A 14,406-nucleotide genomic window follows, 5' to 3' on the forward strand; every position below is an offset into this window, starting at 1 on the left:
ATGTCTTGGCCTGCTCTGTACACTCAGCTGCTCCGGGCCAACCATCACTCCACCAGTCTGGGTAAAGTGTGGCTCTCTGTGCTCTTCATCTTTCGGGTCCTGGTGCTGGTGGTGGCTGCAGACAGCGTGTGGGGGGACGAGCAGACGGACTTCACCTGTAACACACTGCAGGTACAGCACCAGCATCACTTACACCACGTGGACATATTATGTTCTATCTAATGTCACTGTCCCAGCATCATCATTACAGAACGAATAAAAAGTCAAATTCATCATTAGTAAAAGCTGTTTGGTAATGTGACCAGATTAGATTTTGTTCTTTGACGTCACAGCAGCAGGAACAACACAACAGAACCTCACACACACACACACACACACACACACACACACACACATAAAGCCCATAAACTGTTTTATTCTGTGTGTGTGTGTGTGTGTGTGTGTTTCAGCCGGGCTGTGAGAACGTCTGCTACGATCAGTTCTTCCCTGTCTCCCACGTGCGTCTCTGGTGTCTCCAGCTCGTCTTCGTCTCCTCTCCAACTCTTCTGCTCGTCATGTATGTGTCCTATCGCAACTACAAGGACAAGAAGAGGCTGCTGCAGGTGAGTGTGTACTCACAAGTGTCAATATGTGGTTTTACACCTCCTCATACTGTGTTGTACTTCTTGTCTTGGATGTGTGACAGGGTTCTGGAAGATCTTTTCTCAACAACAGAACCCAGGAGGAAGAGTTGGAGGTCCTGAAGAAGAGGAGACTCCCGATATCTGGCGCTCTCTGGTGGACGTACGCGTGCAGCCTGGTGTTCAGGCTGCTGTTTGAGGGAGGCTTCATGTAATATGTGATTTTCTCTCAGTCCTCCACAGAATACTGCAGATTTAGTATAAGTACAACAGCATGTGTGTGTCTCCCTGCAGGTTCGCCCTGTACGTGGTGTACGACGGTTTCCAGATGCCACGGCTGGTGCAGTGCGACCAGTGGCCTTGTCCCAACCTGGTGGACTGCTTCATCTCACGGCCCACAGAGAAAACCATCTTCATCGTCTTCATGGCCACCGCCTCGTCCATCTGCGTCATCCTCAACATGGTGGAGCTGGTCTATCTGGTTGCCAAGGCCGTCACTAGGTACAAGATGTTACTGAAGACTTTCCCTTTGCTGATGAGTCCCAGATGTTTTTTTCCTTTAAATTAATCTAATACTCGGTGGTAATTAATCAGTGAAAACATTTATCAGTTGTTTAGTCAGTCATTAGTTTGTAACAAGTATATTCCACGTGTTTGAAACTCCACTCTTCCTCTTCTTCATTCGTTCATGTCCGTCCTCTTGTGTTTCAGGGGTGTCGGTGGTCGGAGGGAAAGGAAATCATTCCGCAGATCCAGAAGAGAGAAGACGCAGAATAAGACAAACCAGAATTTACTTATCTCAACCTGAGGTCGCAGCCACTAGGTGGACGACACACACACGAGAGAACCACGTCCCAAAGACTCAAAACTATTCAAGGCTACAAATACGTGGAATAAATGTGAAGTTGAGTGAAATGCAGCCAAAAGACATTTTCTATGATACTTGAATTGTGGAGATGATGTCAACAACTGAAAAGTGTATTTTCACACAAAGCTTTTTGTGATTATTTGTTGTTGATCGTAACAGTTGTCAGTGGAGTTGTAAAAGTACATTGATGAAAAGGATCAGGGGCAAAAACATAGTTTATATTTCGTGTGTCTGATCAATGTTACATTAGATGTTTGGAAAAGTTGAAAGTTATGTTGTTGATGTTATACTTGACCTGCGCCCCATGCTGTGTACTGACCTCTAGTGGTGACCAGCACAGAAATTGTCACTAGAGTGAACCCCCCCCCCCCCCCAACCCTAACCCTGAGTACAGCAGCTTCTGCCCACACGTGCACTCTCACGAGCACATACACCCACCCCCCTCGTGCGCCCCCTGCACAGGGACACAGTGACAGTGGGATCGGTTCCTCACCCCCACCCCCCCTCCCTTTTTTTTTAGACTAGACTAACCCCTCTTCTTTTTTCTCTCTCTCTCTCTCTCTCTCTCTCTCTCTCTCTCTCTCTCTCTCTCTCTCTCTCTCTCTCCCTCCTCTCTCACACTAATCTCACCCACTCCTCACTTTTAGTCGCCTGGAGCCCACGGGTGGGAGTTAAAAAAGAGACAGAAGAGAGAAAGAAGGAGAGAAGAAGAGGAGGAAGAGAAGTGGAGGGATCCGTGGTCCAGAGGAGGAGAGGGGTAAGAGGCAGCAGCATCATCAGGAGGAGGAGGAGGAGGAGGATGGAGTGATGAGGGAGGGAAGAGGAGGGATTATCATCCTTCCACCTGCTGGATTATCAGCACCTCACATGATGCGTCCTGACCCCGTGGGAAAAAAGGAGGACAGGAGGCCACTAATAGGCTGATGAAGTAGGCTGCATCGAATATCTGACTTTAATGAACCCTTTTTAGACTTGAGACTTTTCTGTCATTTTAAACCCATTTAAAACCGAAACAGTCATTTAAACACTGTTGATTGGCTTTAAAAGCTTTTCTACAAGTTTTCTACTTGATAAGTTACAACCTGAGGTGTTTAAGATAAGTAAGATAGATACTTGCCTTAAAGTTTCTCTTATACACTTAACATGTCAATATATTTATTCATACATGTTCAACTTCACAAGTTACATTAACAATATTGCTACCTTTAAATAAAAATAACTAATTTATCTGCATGTAGTATTTTTTAACTGTGAAAATTGAGTTATCTCAACAGCCTAAATACTTTTTCTACCACTCACCCTATTTACATTTTACTACATGAAGTGTATAATGTGTATAAAGTGCATATTTACATGTTAAAAGTTGCCATAAATATTAAAAACTGCATTGACAGTTATATTAATGTTTAATCATGCATCATTATATATTTATACAACTGTCAATGTAGTGAATGCAGGTTGTTTTTTACATTGGACAAGTTTATTCTCTTATACTTCACATCACTGCACAGTTAACACAGATTTTTCTCCCTCATTTATTAATATCTTATTTTTAAAATGATTGAAAGCAGCATTACACACGTTTTTATATGTTCATGCTACTTCATGCACCTTCATACACAACCTCTACTCACTTTATATGCACTTGTATCCACTTTGTACACTCCCTGTGTTCCTGTGTGCATTTGGACATTTAGCATCATAAAGTCACCACTGGCCGTGTTCACATGAAGTATGTGAGCTAACCCTGGTTCAAATAACTGATTTATAATATTAATGGATGTGATTCAGTTCACATGAACACTGCTCCACTCTCTGAACATCTTACAAAGTTTTCGGGTGCACGCGTCCGGCCGCACGTGAACTATTTGGTGTGTTTTAGCACAAAGACCTCTGATCCATCAGAAGCACCGGCCGGCCAGGACAACATCCATCTGGCAGCTTCTCTATTGTCTGTGGTGACAGACGGTATTTCATCACGTCAACACATCATGTATATGTACACATGCCACTGTGACACTAGATCCAAGCGTCAGCTTCATGGTTTATTGGTGTTTTCGTGTTGTTAGCTGAGCTGTAGGATTGTTTTTTTTAAGTTTCTGTATAAACTGCTTTGGTAAAGATGCTTTACATTATTTAACGAGGTGTGTTACTGTATAAACGGGTCATGGAACAGCTGCATTAGACCTTGATGAAATTTCACTCTTTGGTTTTATTATAGTGCTTCTAAAGGGAGCTGGTATTTGTCTATAACATGTGTATGCTCTTGTTTTGAGGGCAGTTTGGTGGCTGAGGATCAATCTGTGCTACTGTAACTGTGTGTGTGTGTGTCTCTCTCTGTGTGTGTTTGTGTGTCTGTGCGTGTGCGTGTGTGCGTGTGCATGTGTGTGTGTATCCGTTGATCCCAGGCAAACATTTGCCCTCCTCAGCATTCCTGGGATGTGATGAGTCCAGCATTCGACCGGCACAACCTGTTATCCACTCATTCACTTCCCACAGATCACAAACCATTGTGTCCACAGCCAGCCGGCCCTGCAGTGCACACACACACACACACACACACACACACACACACACGCACACAAATACGTGCACGTCTGCATGTAAATGTACACATATAAATTACAAAGCAGGCACATATCAGTCTCTCCTTACGTGCACAAATGCCAGCAGGTTTGCATTATCAAGTCAAAAATCTGTTCACCAGAAGGACCACACCCCAAATATTTGTGATTTAAAGGTTTGAATGGAAATTGATAAGTTGTGGAGGTTCTGTCTCAGGAGTCAGTACCTTGAACTAGACATGCAAGATGTGAGAGGTATTCACCAAACTGAAGAAGAAGGGATGAGGGAGGGAAGTGAGGAAGAAGGGCAGAGATTAGGGATGAAGGGTATGAGGGGATGCAGGTTGGGATGATGGAAGAGTGGAAGAAGGGATGAGGGTAGAGATAAGTGAAAGAGGATGAATGGATGTGGGTGAGGTCGACCTTTTCTTTCCTCTTTCTCCAGACTAATGTTGTAAGAATGACACAGATTGTATTGTTCTCTTCATGTGATTAAAGTTTTGTTTCAGTCGAGCTAAAGTTCTGATTGTGTTGGACCATGACTTGACTATCAGAGTATTTAGAGGATTCATTAAAAGCAGTGAGATTCAATTCATATACGTGACCTTTGAATATAAATGAGAATATTCTGTGATCTCTCTCTTCCAGATATCGATTTTCTTCTGATCTCTGGTCGATGGATTTATCACTGACGATACAAGAATATTTTGGTAAATCTGTTCATCTTTGTTATGCTCTGTTGTCTGTGTTGTGGACTTGTTGGATTTATCAAACTGTTGCGTCTCTCCTCTCTCTCTGCAGGCTAGAAACTCGAGTGAAGCATGGGTGACTGGAGCTTTCTAGGGCGGCTGCTGGAGAATGCTCAGGAACACTCCACTGTGATCGGAAAGGTGACTGACGGTCAAACGCGATGAAAACAAACTGAGTGAGCTCATGAATCTTAACCCCTCCGTCTCTCCCACCCAGGTTTGGCTGACCGTCCTCTTCATCTTCCGCATCCTGGTGCTGGGGGCAGCAGCAGAGGAGGTGTGGGGAGACGAGCAGTCCGACTTCACCTGTAACACGCAGCAGCCCGGTTGCGAGAACGTCTGCTATGACGAGGCCTTCCCCATCTCCCACATCCGCTTCTGGGTGCTGCAGATCATCTTCGTCTCCACGCCCACGCTCATCTACCTGGGGCACGTGCTGCACATCGTCCGCATGGAGGAGAAGAGGAGGGAGAGGGAGGAGGAGGTCAGGAAGGCCGGACAACACCAGGAGGACCATGACAACCTCTATCACAACGGAGTGGGTGACGGAGGAGGTGGGAAGAAGGAGAAGCCACCGATTCGTGATGAGCACGGGAAGATCAGGATCCGTGGGGCGTTACTGAGGACGTACATCTTCAACATCATCTTCAAAACTCTGTTTGAGGTGGGCTTCATCCTGGGACAGTACTTCCTGTACGGCTTCCACCTGAGGCCGCTCTACAAATGTGGCCGCTGGCCCTGCCCCAACACTGTGGACTGCTTCATCTCCAGGTGAGAGGAGTTGATCACAGGACATTTGACCCTTGTGTTGGAGAGTTAAGGTGAATGTTGGGGTCATGTATTTACTCCTGATAGTTAAGGTCTGGGTATGAAGCCAATCTGTCAGTGAGTGTCTTCACTAAAACTACTTTGGAACTCCGGAGATTCACCGCGAGCGAGTGGGCGGGTTGATGACGTTTCTAACAGGATGCAAAATAAAACAATATAAATATCTCAGGGTGAAATTGTTAACACAAAATATGTGATCTTTTGGTGCTGCCCCCCTCACCTGTCGGCTCGTATCTCAAATGAAACAGAATACCTCTGTTATACAGTTTCCTGTCACCTGTGAGTTTAATCTGTTTTTGTTTCTCCTCCGAGGCCGACTGAGAAGACCATCTTCATCATCTTCATGCTGGTGGTCGCCTGCGTCTCTCTGCTGCTCAACCTGCTGGAGATCTACCACCTGGGCTGGAAGAAGGTCAAGCAGGGCGTCACCAACGAGTTTGTGTCCGACAGCGAGTCGCTGCTGCTGTGTGCGGCCCGGCGCAGAGACGCACAGACGATACCCGAGCAGACCTCGCCATCGGTGCTCAACTGTTTGTCGTCGTATGCCAGTGTGGGCGCGGCGGGGGGCGGAGACGCTGAGGGAGGAGCCTACAGTCCAACAGAAGAAGCCTCCAGAGGTTTGAGCCCAAACATGGCCACCGAATCATTGCCGGCTGAGCTCAAGATGGATGGCGCCCCGTTCCACCCAGACGACTTCCTGTTGGAGAGGCTGCCCACTTCCTTTTATGGCAATGGAGACACAGTGAGCGTTGGAAGCCGCGGGCAGCTGAGGGCGATGGAGCAGAACTGGAGCAACATGGCACTGGAGCTGCAGAATCTGAATGGAAAAGACTCCTTCTACCCTCCTCCTCCTCCCTCTCCTCCCACCTCGGCCTCCTCCTCCCCTCAGGGGGAGATGACCCCACCGCCTCCTCAAGAGGTGCAACGCTCCATGTGTCCCACGCTTCCTCGTAATACCCCTCTGTACCCCCTCATGGTGGAGGAGAGGGCGTTGGATGAGGAAAACACTGTCGCCACAGCTCCTTGGATGGTCCCGCACGACGACTTCACCGTGGTTACCAGGGCGGAGATGCATCAGCCTCCATGTGCTGCGGCGACAGACATTCGGAAGCCAAGTCGGGCCGGCAAGAGCGGCTGCGTCCGAGCTCGCCCGGATGACCTGGCAGTGTAGCTGCAACACACACGTGCACAACCGTACACACACGCCTTAAAAACCTACAGTTCATATGCAGTTTTTCTCATGAAACTCCACAAGCACATCCTCCAGAAGAAGACTGACGCTCTGAGGCAGATGTTGAGAAGCAGCTGGAGTCGGCTGCTCGTCTCTATCTCAGAATTACCAAGCAGAGGAAGGAGTTTGGCCAGATTACAGCGACACATCTGTAAACTCACTGTTCTGGCCACACTCCCTCTCACACACACACACACACACACACACACACACACACTCTTTGTAAAGGAGTTGCAGGAAGGTACAGGCCCATGAAATGGGAATCACAGACACACACACTCACAGTACATATATATATATATATAAAACCAGTATAAAGGTGATGATGATAGGTTTGGAAGCGGAGAGGCAGCGATATTCTTTCATTTTCATCTTTTTACTTTTATCTCTTTGCGGCGACATCACACGAGAGGTTTGCACTTTTGTTTCTTTCTTTCTTTTTTCTTTTTGTTGCGTGACGGTGGAGCTGTGTGTTTGTCCAACTGTGCGTTTGTGTGCACAGCGTTGACCCGGCCTGTCATTTCAATGAAGAGAGGGATGCTCCGACTGAAGCTGTCCCACCCTGAGACATAGTCCTTAGGCTTCCCAGGCTGTGTGTGTGTGTGTGTGTGTGTGTGTGTGTGTGTGTGTGTGTGTGTGTGTGTGTGTGTGTGTGTGTGTGTGTGTGTGTGTGTGTGTGTGTGTGTGTGTGTGTGTGTGTGTGTGTGTACCTTCAGTTGTTTCCGTGTTTACTAGATGACATCTCTGCAGTTATATCAGGGTTAACTATGCAAAGTTTATAAATATGTAAATATATAATGATTAAAGTATTAATAGATGCAACAGGATATTTAACTAAACTACATATGTTTTAAAAAAAAGTTGTGATCAAGCTGCAGAAAGATTTGACTCAGAAATCCAAAGATGCTTCAGCGTTTCCTCCCATTGGCTCCACTGGTCACTTTATACAAAAATCCAATGTTGGAACAGTTGATGCAAATCAAGAAATCTAAAGTATTGAAGCGTTGCAACTTGAACAGAGCACAACGATCAGTTCAGCTTCTTTCTGGTGCTTGTGTTTGCAGTGTGTTGCAGAAGTGTCGAGCTCTCCTCGGTGCAGGCGGACTCCAAGTTATATACTTATAGAGCTGTAGAATGAACAGTAGCTTTTAGAGCCTTTTCAAAACAAGAGCAGTATGATCTACCAAAGTGATTTTATTCTTCTGTTAGTTCTTTACTGATATCCCACATAAAATGTTCATTTTCCTGTTCTTTAATTCCTGCCAAAAAGAAAGAAAAAATATATTTTTTATTTAAAATGGCCGATATAAATTCAGTTGTGTTGCAGCAACTTCCCAACAGCGTTTACACGAAGCATCTGCTGATCCATGAACTTCTTTCTGCATCAGAACCTTTGGCACTGAGATCATTGGCCCCTCAAGGTGTAGTTCTACAAATCCTAATTGTTTCCTTAGTTTTAATGTTGTCATGAATGCAACCACTTCTACACACCATCATAAACATTAGTTAATAAAGTATTATTATAAAGCATATATATATATATCTTTATACATACATTTTTGAAGATCTGACCCCTGAACCCTAACAATCATGGCTCCAACCCCGAGATCAGTTTTACAACATTTTCATGAATCTACTGTGAAGAGAGAATTCCACAAAAAGACATTATGTTGAACTTTGTCTCTAAACTAATTTTTCTTTATTTTTATTGCTGATTATTTTTCAGAATCTTGTTGTTTCCGAGCTGTTCCTATTACCTTTAAAATGTAGATAAAGATTTGCACATTTAGATAGTTAGGGGCGTTGTTATGAAGATGTGAAGATATAAATAGAAAAGACAAAATAACAAATAGTGTCCCAGGAGGGAGGATATGAAGGATTTTAACATATTTGTGTTTTTTCATGGGAATAATACGATGGGATTGACACTTGGAATGGACAAGAAAGTTTTCTGTACTGAAAATGGATTGGGAGACATAAACACTTTGGAATACAGATGTTGTGTGGTGGGATTTTTTTACAAACTGGGACAAGCCCCCCCGCTGTTACTCCCACTGTAAAAAAAAGTGTCTTTGAAGAGAAGTGCCTTGTGTCGGAACCTTATGTGAAAGAACATGTTGATGTAAATGTTCATTTACCTCAGATGTTTACAGAACTGTTACTGAATAAACTTTTTGTATCACACTGGTTTTCTGTCATGGTTCGTGTTTTCTTTGAGGATAAATAAACCCAAACACTCGATCCTGTGGGGACTCGATTGTAGAATGAAATGACACTGCAACTGTTTGAAGAATAGATTCACTACAGTTAACTTTCATCTCTCAGCTGTGTTTGTTGTGGAAGAAGAGTTTTCTTCTCCGCTTGGGAAAGAACTCAAGAAACAAGCGAAATGCATCAAAAGGTTCAAAACTATCGTATCTGTTGGGATCAAACAAATACAAATCTAAGTATCTACGATTTGGAAAAAACATCTCAGACTCTCAAGAAAATACAATTAAATAGAATAAATAAAAGAATGCATGTTGATTAAATTGACCTAATAATACATTAGAATGATCTCAGCTCCACTCATTAATAATACTTGTTAGCTGTGAGTGTACGATGAGAACTGTCCATACTGTCTGCTATGCATGCGTGCACGTGCACTGGTGTTTCTATGTGCACTTGCGTGTGTGTTTTGTGTGTGTGTGTGTGTCCATGGCCTCGCCCATCAGGCTGTGCTGAGGCCAGCTCTTCTTTTATGTCTGCTCAATGTCCCGGGGATTTTGGTTGAACAAAACCTCTGCAGGGAGTGAAAAGGCCTTGAATGCCGACTAATACCGTCCCGACCTCTGGACTCCTGCAGGCCGCTGCGTACGTGTCTGTATGGTCCAACGTGACGGCTTGTATAAGTACTGTATATTATACTGCTGAGAGGGACCAGGACTCACTCAGTAAAGCAACTGGCACCAAGGCCAGATTAGGAGTATTATTGTAATTCACATCAAAATATACAACCTCATAGATTTAAATTGTATAAATATGTGTGATTGTTTTACATCAAGATCCATAAATGAGCAGGAAATTGAACCTGAATGAAGACACGAGCTCCCAGTAACACTCTGATTCATCCAGAGGGAACATGGACGTGTTTAGATGTATTTTGTGATGAACGCTTGGTTTTTATTGGCAGGAAATGTGTCTGTGACTCTGTTGTGGCTCAGCTGTGGAATATTACTCCATTTCCACGAAGCCTTTTATGTTTATTAAACCTTTTTCTTGCAGGAAATAAAGTGCTTGCATCCACACTTGCATGAAACTTGCATTGCAGCTAGTTTAAGGCAGGTTCCTTTGCATCGTGTATTAAATGCAAAATACCAACTTGGATTTCAACACATTAATTATATATGCAGATGTGTGCACGTGCTTTTATACATTTTTAATTAATGACTGATCGTTCTGTTGCCTGCTCATTTAGAAATGATAATTCATCTTGTTACAGAGCTCGTCTTGGTTTTACAGGGAATCTGATTCGGCCCTTATCACATTCATTTGAGCAGTAGGCCCTCTAGTGGCCAAACTCTGGAATTATTTTGTGAACCTCCCTGGGGTCTTTGTTCGGTTTTCAATGAGTTAAAGTAACAAACCAGAAATAAATGCTTCCAGTAAATTTTAGAAACGCTTTTAATTGTTTCTTGATTTCTTTTTAAATGTTAACTATTGTTTGGCTTCAGTTTTTCCTCTTTAACGTGTAAAGCACCTTGTTACTGTGTGTTTAAAGGTGTTAAATAAAGTTTATAATAACTACAACTGACAGATTCAGATTCTTTCCACATTTTATTCGTCAAACCTTCCAGTGAAGAAGCGAGATGATTCCATGCCTCAGATTTTGATGATGATGGTGTAGACGTCAGCATTTGATGCAAACACTGTCTCCCTGTTTTGTTTGGTAAGATCCCTGCCTCCTATGACTGACACCCCATCATCTCTGTGGTGATATCCTCAGCCACAGGAGCCATTCTGCCCATAGCCAGTAACATGGGGCTGTCATAGTGGTAATACTGGGAGCCCTTGAAAACATCAACTCCGTTTGGACCACACAAACCAGCATCCAAGTCGGATAAAGGCAAGGGGAATGTTTCGGTCACCACCCTGGGCGTGGCGGTGAGGTCGATGTCATGCATTAATCGTCCTGTTGAAAGGAAAATGAGATGTTTGTTGATCACATGCAGGCAAACATCAAACTTATTTACAGTTGAATTTCTTTTACCTTGGATGATGTGGACCTTCTGGTCGTCGGGACAGATGAAAGCAGCGTCCACGTGTCCTTCGATGCCCAGCTCCTCCTTCAGGGATTTGGGGTAGCCTTCAACCAGGGTGTAGTGAGCTCCTGCTTTATAGATGTAAACCTCCTCGTCCTGCAGGGGGAACAAAAAGGACATTCAACACCTTTCTGAAGACAGCACGAGGACGTGACAGCCACCTGAAGATCTACCTTAATCATGTAGAATTTGTCAGTGTAGGAGAAGACGGCGTCCACCCCGTTGGCCACCTGGCTCCACGACCTGGTGATGGGGAAGGCGTGAAGCCCGTCACGGCGAGTGTCCAGACGCATGTAGATTGGGCCTGAGCACAGTGGGGACAATGTGGAGAATAAAGTTTATTTTCAAAATAAAGCTCTGCATCTCCCACTTTTGTTTTGTAAAATTTGGACAATAAAGTTAAAAAAAATGTTAAAAAGTGCACAAAAAAAAAAGTACATGGGCGTGTCTAAACGGGCGTGGTCTACATGGGCGTGGCTTGTGGTGGGTGTCGGCTTGATTTCATTTCCTGTTTGTTGGAGGAAGTGGAGACATATCGTCCATCTTTATTTTTAGTCCATGGAAACAATCACCTTCTGGCTCCTGTTTGTACAAGCTGCTTTCACACAGTGTCTATGGTAAGAACAGTCAGCAGTTGCTTAGCTTAGCTTAGCTTAGCAGAAATACACTGAGAAACAGCTGTTCCATCACCACCGACTAGTAGCAGCCAGGTCCATCACTCTTTTCGGTCCCCTGGAAACATTTCCAGTGTCGTTTTCACGATTTCCTTTTCCTAAAGTTACTAAAAATGCTGCTTACGTGAATCATACCTGCAAACAAATATGTTTTCCCCGTGACGTCAGTGGTGATGGCGTCTAATTTGATCTCACTGCATTTAGGGATTTTGTAATCTCCTCCGTGTCCTGCAGTGAAAAACAGAGAGGACACATTTATAAAGTAAATACTTGAATCTAAATGATGTAGGATTTGAACCAGACATCTTTCCCTGACTCACCGAAGTTGTCACACTTCATGAAGTAACTGCGGGCGTCTTTGGGGTACAAGCCTCTCACCACTCCAGTCATCGGGTCGAACCTGGTGAAGTTGTGCCCATTGAAACAGTAGTAGTGCTCCAGCCAGCGTAAAGCCGAGGTGCAGACGGGCAGATGGGACCACGTCTTGGTCTTCACCGTCTTCGTGGCAATGTCGTACACGTGCACATCGTGTCCTGTGAGGAGAGAGAGAGGCTTTCAATCATCTCCACCACTCGTTCATTCATCTACTGTAACTAGAACACATTGGATTTGATAATATTTGATGATGTTGGGCTTCGTTCAGCAACATCTTCTGCAGACTTCAACCGATTTAAACCTTTCGAACATGGAAATGTTCGGGACATTAAATCCTTCAACCTTTAGGTGTCGTTCTCTTTCTCAAACACTGAGATTTCTCTGCCATATAATAATGAATCTGAATGCAAACACACCCTTGAAGAACAGAACTGAGTCCGCCGTGCACTCTCCGGTCGGACACTCCGCAGCAGCATCCAGGTGAGAGGGGACTCCTGGGAAGTCCTCCTGGATCGCCTTCGGATAACCCTCCACCAGAGTGTGGTTGGAGTAGCTGAACACTTTGTCATCCTGGAGGTTAGAAAAGAAACATCTGTCTCTCCATCTGATCTTTGTTTTTCTTTAACAGACTTGCACTAAATTCATCTGAGAGTCGTACCAGGAAGAAATAGATGTGATCATGTTCCTCTGGGTTCTTTGTGTTGTGCATGCGGAACGCAGCGTCTACATGGCCGATGTGATGGACGTCGTCCAGCTCCTTGAACAACTCGTTGGAGAGCTGAGCTGGAGCACGGAAACCCTTCCACAGGTGGGCGCCTGAGAGAACCTTCTATTGTTATACTTTTTATAAACACTACAAAAAGGTTCTTTGATAAAGAGGCTGATAAACTGAGGGGGTTCAAGCTTAATTTAAGATTCACCTTTAAAGAAGAAATGGCTTCCTTTCTCGTCAGGAGTGATGGCATCAAACTCGATCCCTTCACACCGGTCTGGAACAGCAGCTCCATCTTTATTCCACAATTAGAAATAATACAACTTAAATAACCACTAATGCTCATGAAATTATGTTTTTTCTAAACGTGTGAGGCTTGTTGCAGAGATATATGATCATTTAAAAACCCACCGTCAGCGGCTGGATCGTGTGGAGGCCTGTGAAGGAGCAAAAAGATCAGAGTTACTTTTCATTTTCCAAAATCCTCCAATCAGAGAACAGGGGAACAACCAGTGATTCAGGAAACATGACAACACAGCTTCTCTTGTGTTTGTTCAACTGATCCACAGATTGAACTTTGAACCAGCAAACAGAGTTCTTCAAACTACTGGTCAGTGACTTTACTTTACATTCTGCACTGGTTTCAAACTGATAAGAGACGCTACAGAGCAGCAGGTTAACCCTAACCCTAATCCACCAAAAAGATTATATCTTTAAAAAACATCTCCTTATTAACATGTATGTTCATAAACCCATTTGTTTTTCTATCCCTTTATTTATACGTGTGTTTGTTGCTGTTTTACAGAACAGGAAAATATGTGAGAAACTTAAAAATGTGAAACTAAATCCAATGAGAAATTGTGTCACAGCCTTCCAGTCTAAATGACATATCGTGAGTGATAATTAATTCAAGTAAGATGATTAATACTCACGTTGGTGCTCCGCTCACGGAGGCTAGTGCCAAACCCAGAAGCAGAAATCTGGTGAACAGGTTCATGCTGTGGTCCTGATGAGTCACTGTGGACGAGTAGCTGTGCAGCAGCTGGATCTGCACTTTTATACTGAAGTGTGTGTGTGAACATGTTAGGTAACTCCGTGTGTGTTTGTTTGCGTAGATGATGATGGGGCTGCCGGGAATTGTGTTGTTGCAAAATCAGGGGATTTCATGATGATTCAGAATTGTTCGTTCCAATTTACCCATTTGATGATTTCTTTATTTTATAAAAGTGGAAATTTCATGTGCAGCTATAGAATAATGTTGGTATCTGTATTTAATGTTAAATATTAATGCTTCAGGAAATCTGTATATTTCAAATGAATTTATCATTTATTTGTGTCTAACATGTTTTTTTGGACAAATATCCAAAAGCTCATGCACATAACCTTTGAGATTGTGTGGTAATGTGTCAATAACAGATACAACTTCTAAAAAGTCTTTTCAATATAGATGTAATAGATATTTAGAATTTGTACTTGTTAAACCA

General features: G+C 43.8%; 3 protein-coding genes across 3 annotated transcripts; 2 read left to right on the top strand and 1 right to left on the bottom strand.

The window, feature by feature from the left end:
* Positions 1-1,428, top strand: LOC117778640 (gap junction beta-2 protein-like). Its single transcript, XM_034614362.1, has 5 exons — positions 1-171; positions 450-602; positions 686-831; positions 915-1,121; positions 1,332-1,428. The coding sequence occupies exons 1-5, from the start codon at positions 1-3 to the stop codon at positions 1,426-1,428; spliced, it is 774 nt and encodes a 257-aa protein (XP_034470253.1).
* A 3,271-nt stretch (positions 1,429-4,699) lies between these two features.
* LOC117774628 (gap junction alpha-3 protein-like) lies at positions 4,700-6,800 on the top strand. Its single transcript, XM_034607193.1, has 4 exons — positions 4,700-4,762; positions 4,854-4,942; positions 5,019-5,572; positions 5,942-6,800. Exons 2-4 carry the CDS (start codon positions 4,874-4,876, stop codon positions 6,798-6,800), a joined length of 1,482 nt encoding a protein of 493 aa, XP_034463084.1. The 5' UTR covers positions 4,700-4,762; positions 4,854-4,873.
* Positions 6,801-10,663: 3,863 nt separating this feature from the next.
* On the bottom strand, positions 10,664-13,988 carry hpxb (hemopexin b). Its single transcript, XM_034607324.1, has 10 exons — positions 13,855-13,988; positions 13,334-13,359; positions 13,131-13,217; positions 12,869-13,026; positions 12,627-12,780; positions 12,156-12,368; positions 11,971-12,063; positions 11,335-11,465; positions 11,110-11,257; positions 10,664-11,031 (listed from the first exon to the last, which is right to left on the bottom strand). Exons 1-10 carry the CDS (start codon positions 13,917-13,919, stop codon positions 10,805-10,807), a joined length of 1,302 nt encoding a protein of 433 aa, XP_034463215.1. The 5' UTR covers positions 13,920-13,988; the 3' UTR covers positions 10,664-10,804.
* Between the last annotated feature and the right edge of the window lie 418 nt (positions 13,989-14,406).

This window comes from Hippoglossus hippoglossus, chromosome 2 (assembly GCF_009819705.1).
Source record: "Hippoglossus hippoglossus isolate fHipHip1 chromosome 2, fHipHip1.pri, whole genome shotgun sequence".
Taxonomy (NCBI): Eukaryota; Metazoa; Chordata; class Actinopteri; order Pleuronectiformes; family Pleuronectidae; genus Hippoglossus; species Hippoglossus hippoglossus.

What these genes read in the sequence shown, in the direction of transcription:
- LOC117774628 (XM_034607193.1), top strand. Translation starts at nt 4,874, where the DNA reads ATGGGTGACTGGAGCTTTCTAGGGCGGCTGCTGGAGAATGCTCAGGAA. An exon ending in ACTCCACTGTGATCGGAAAG is followed by an intron (nt 4,943 to 5,018) that starts GTGACTGACGGT and finishes TCTCCCACCCAG; the next exon opens with GTTTGGCTGACCGTCCTCTT. An exon ending in GTGGACTGCTTCATCTCCAG is followed by an intron (nt 5,573 to 5,941) that starts GTGAGAGGAGTT and finishes TTCTCCTCCGAG; the next exon opens with GCCGACTGAGAAGACCATCT.
- LOC117778640 (XM_034614362.1), top strand. Translation starts at nt 1, where the DNA reads ATGTCTTGGCCTGCTCTGTACACTCAGCTGCTCCGGGCCAACCATCAC. An exon ending in TCACCTGTAACACACTGCAG is followed by an intron (nt 172 to 449) that starts GTACAGCACCAG and finishes TGTGTGTTTCAG; the next exon opens with CCGGGCTGTGAGAACGTCTG. An exon ending in GTTGCCAAGGCCGTCACTAG is followed by an intron (nt 1,122 to 1,331) that starts GTACAAGATGTT and finishes CTTGTGTTTCAG; the next exon opens with GGGTGTCGGTGGTCGGAGGG.
- hpxb (XM_034607324.1), bottom strand. Translation starts at nt 13,919, where the DNA reads ATGAACCTGTTCACCAGATTTCTGCTTCTGGGTTTGGCACTAGCCTCC. An exon ending in CTCAGTTCTGTTCTTCAAGG is followed by an intron (nt 12,369 to 12,626) that starts GTGTGTTTGCAT and finishes CTCTCCTCACAG; the next exon opens with GACACGATGTGCACGTGTAC. An exon ending in GAAGGTCCACATCATCCAAG is followed by an intron (nt 11,032 to 11,109) that starts GTAAAAGAAATT and finishes TCCTTTCAACAG; the next exon opens with GACGATTAATGCATGACATC.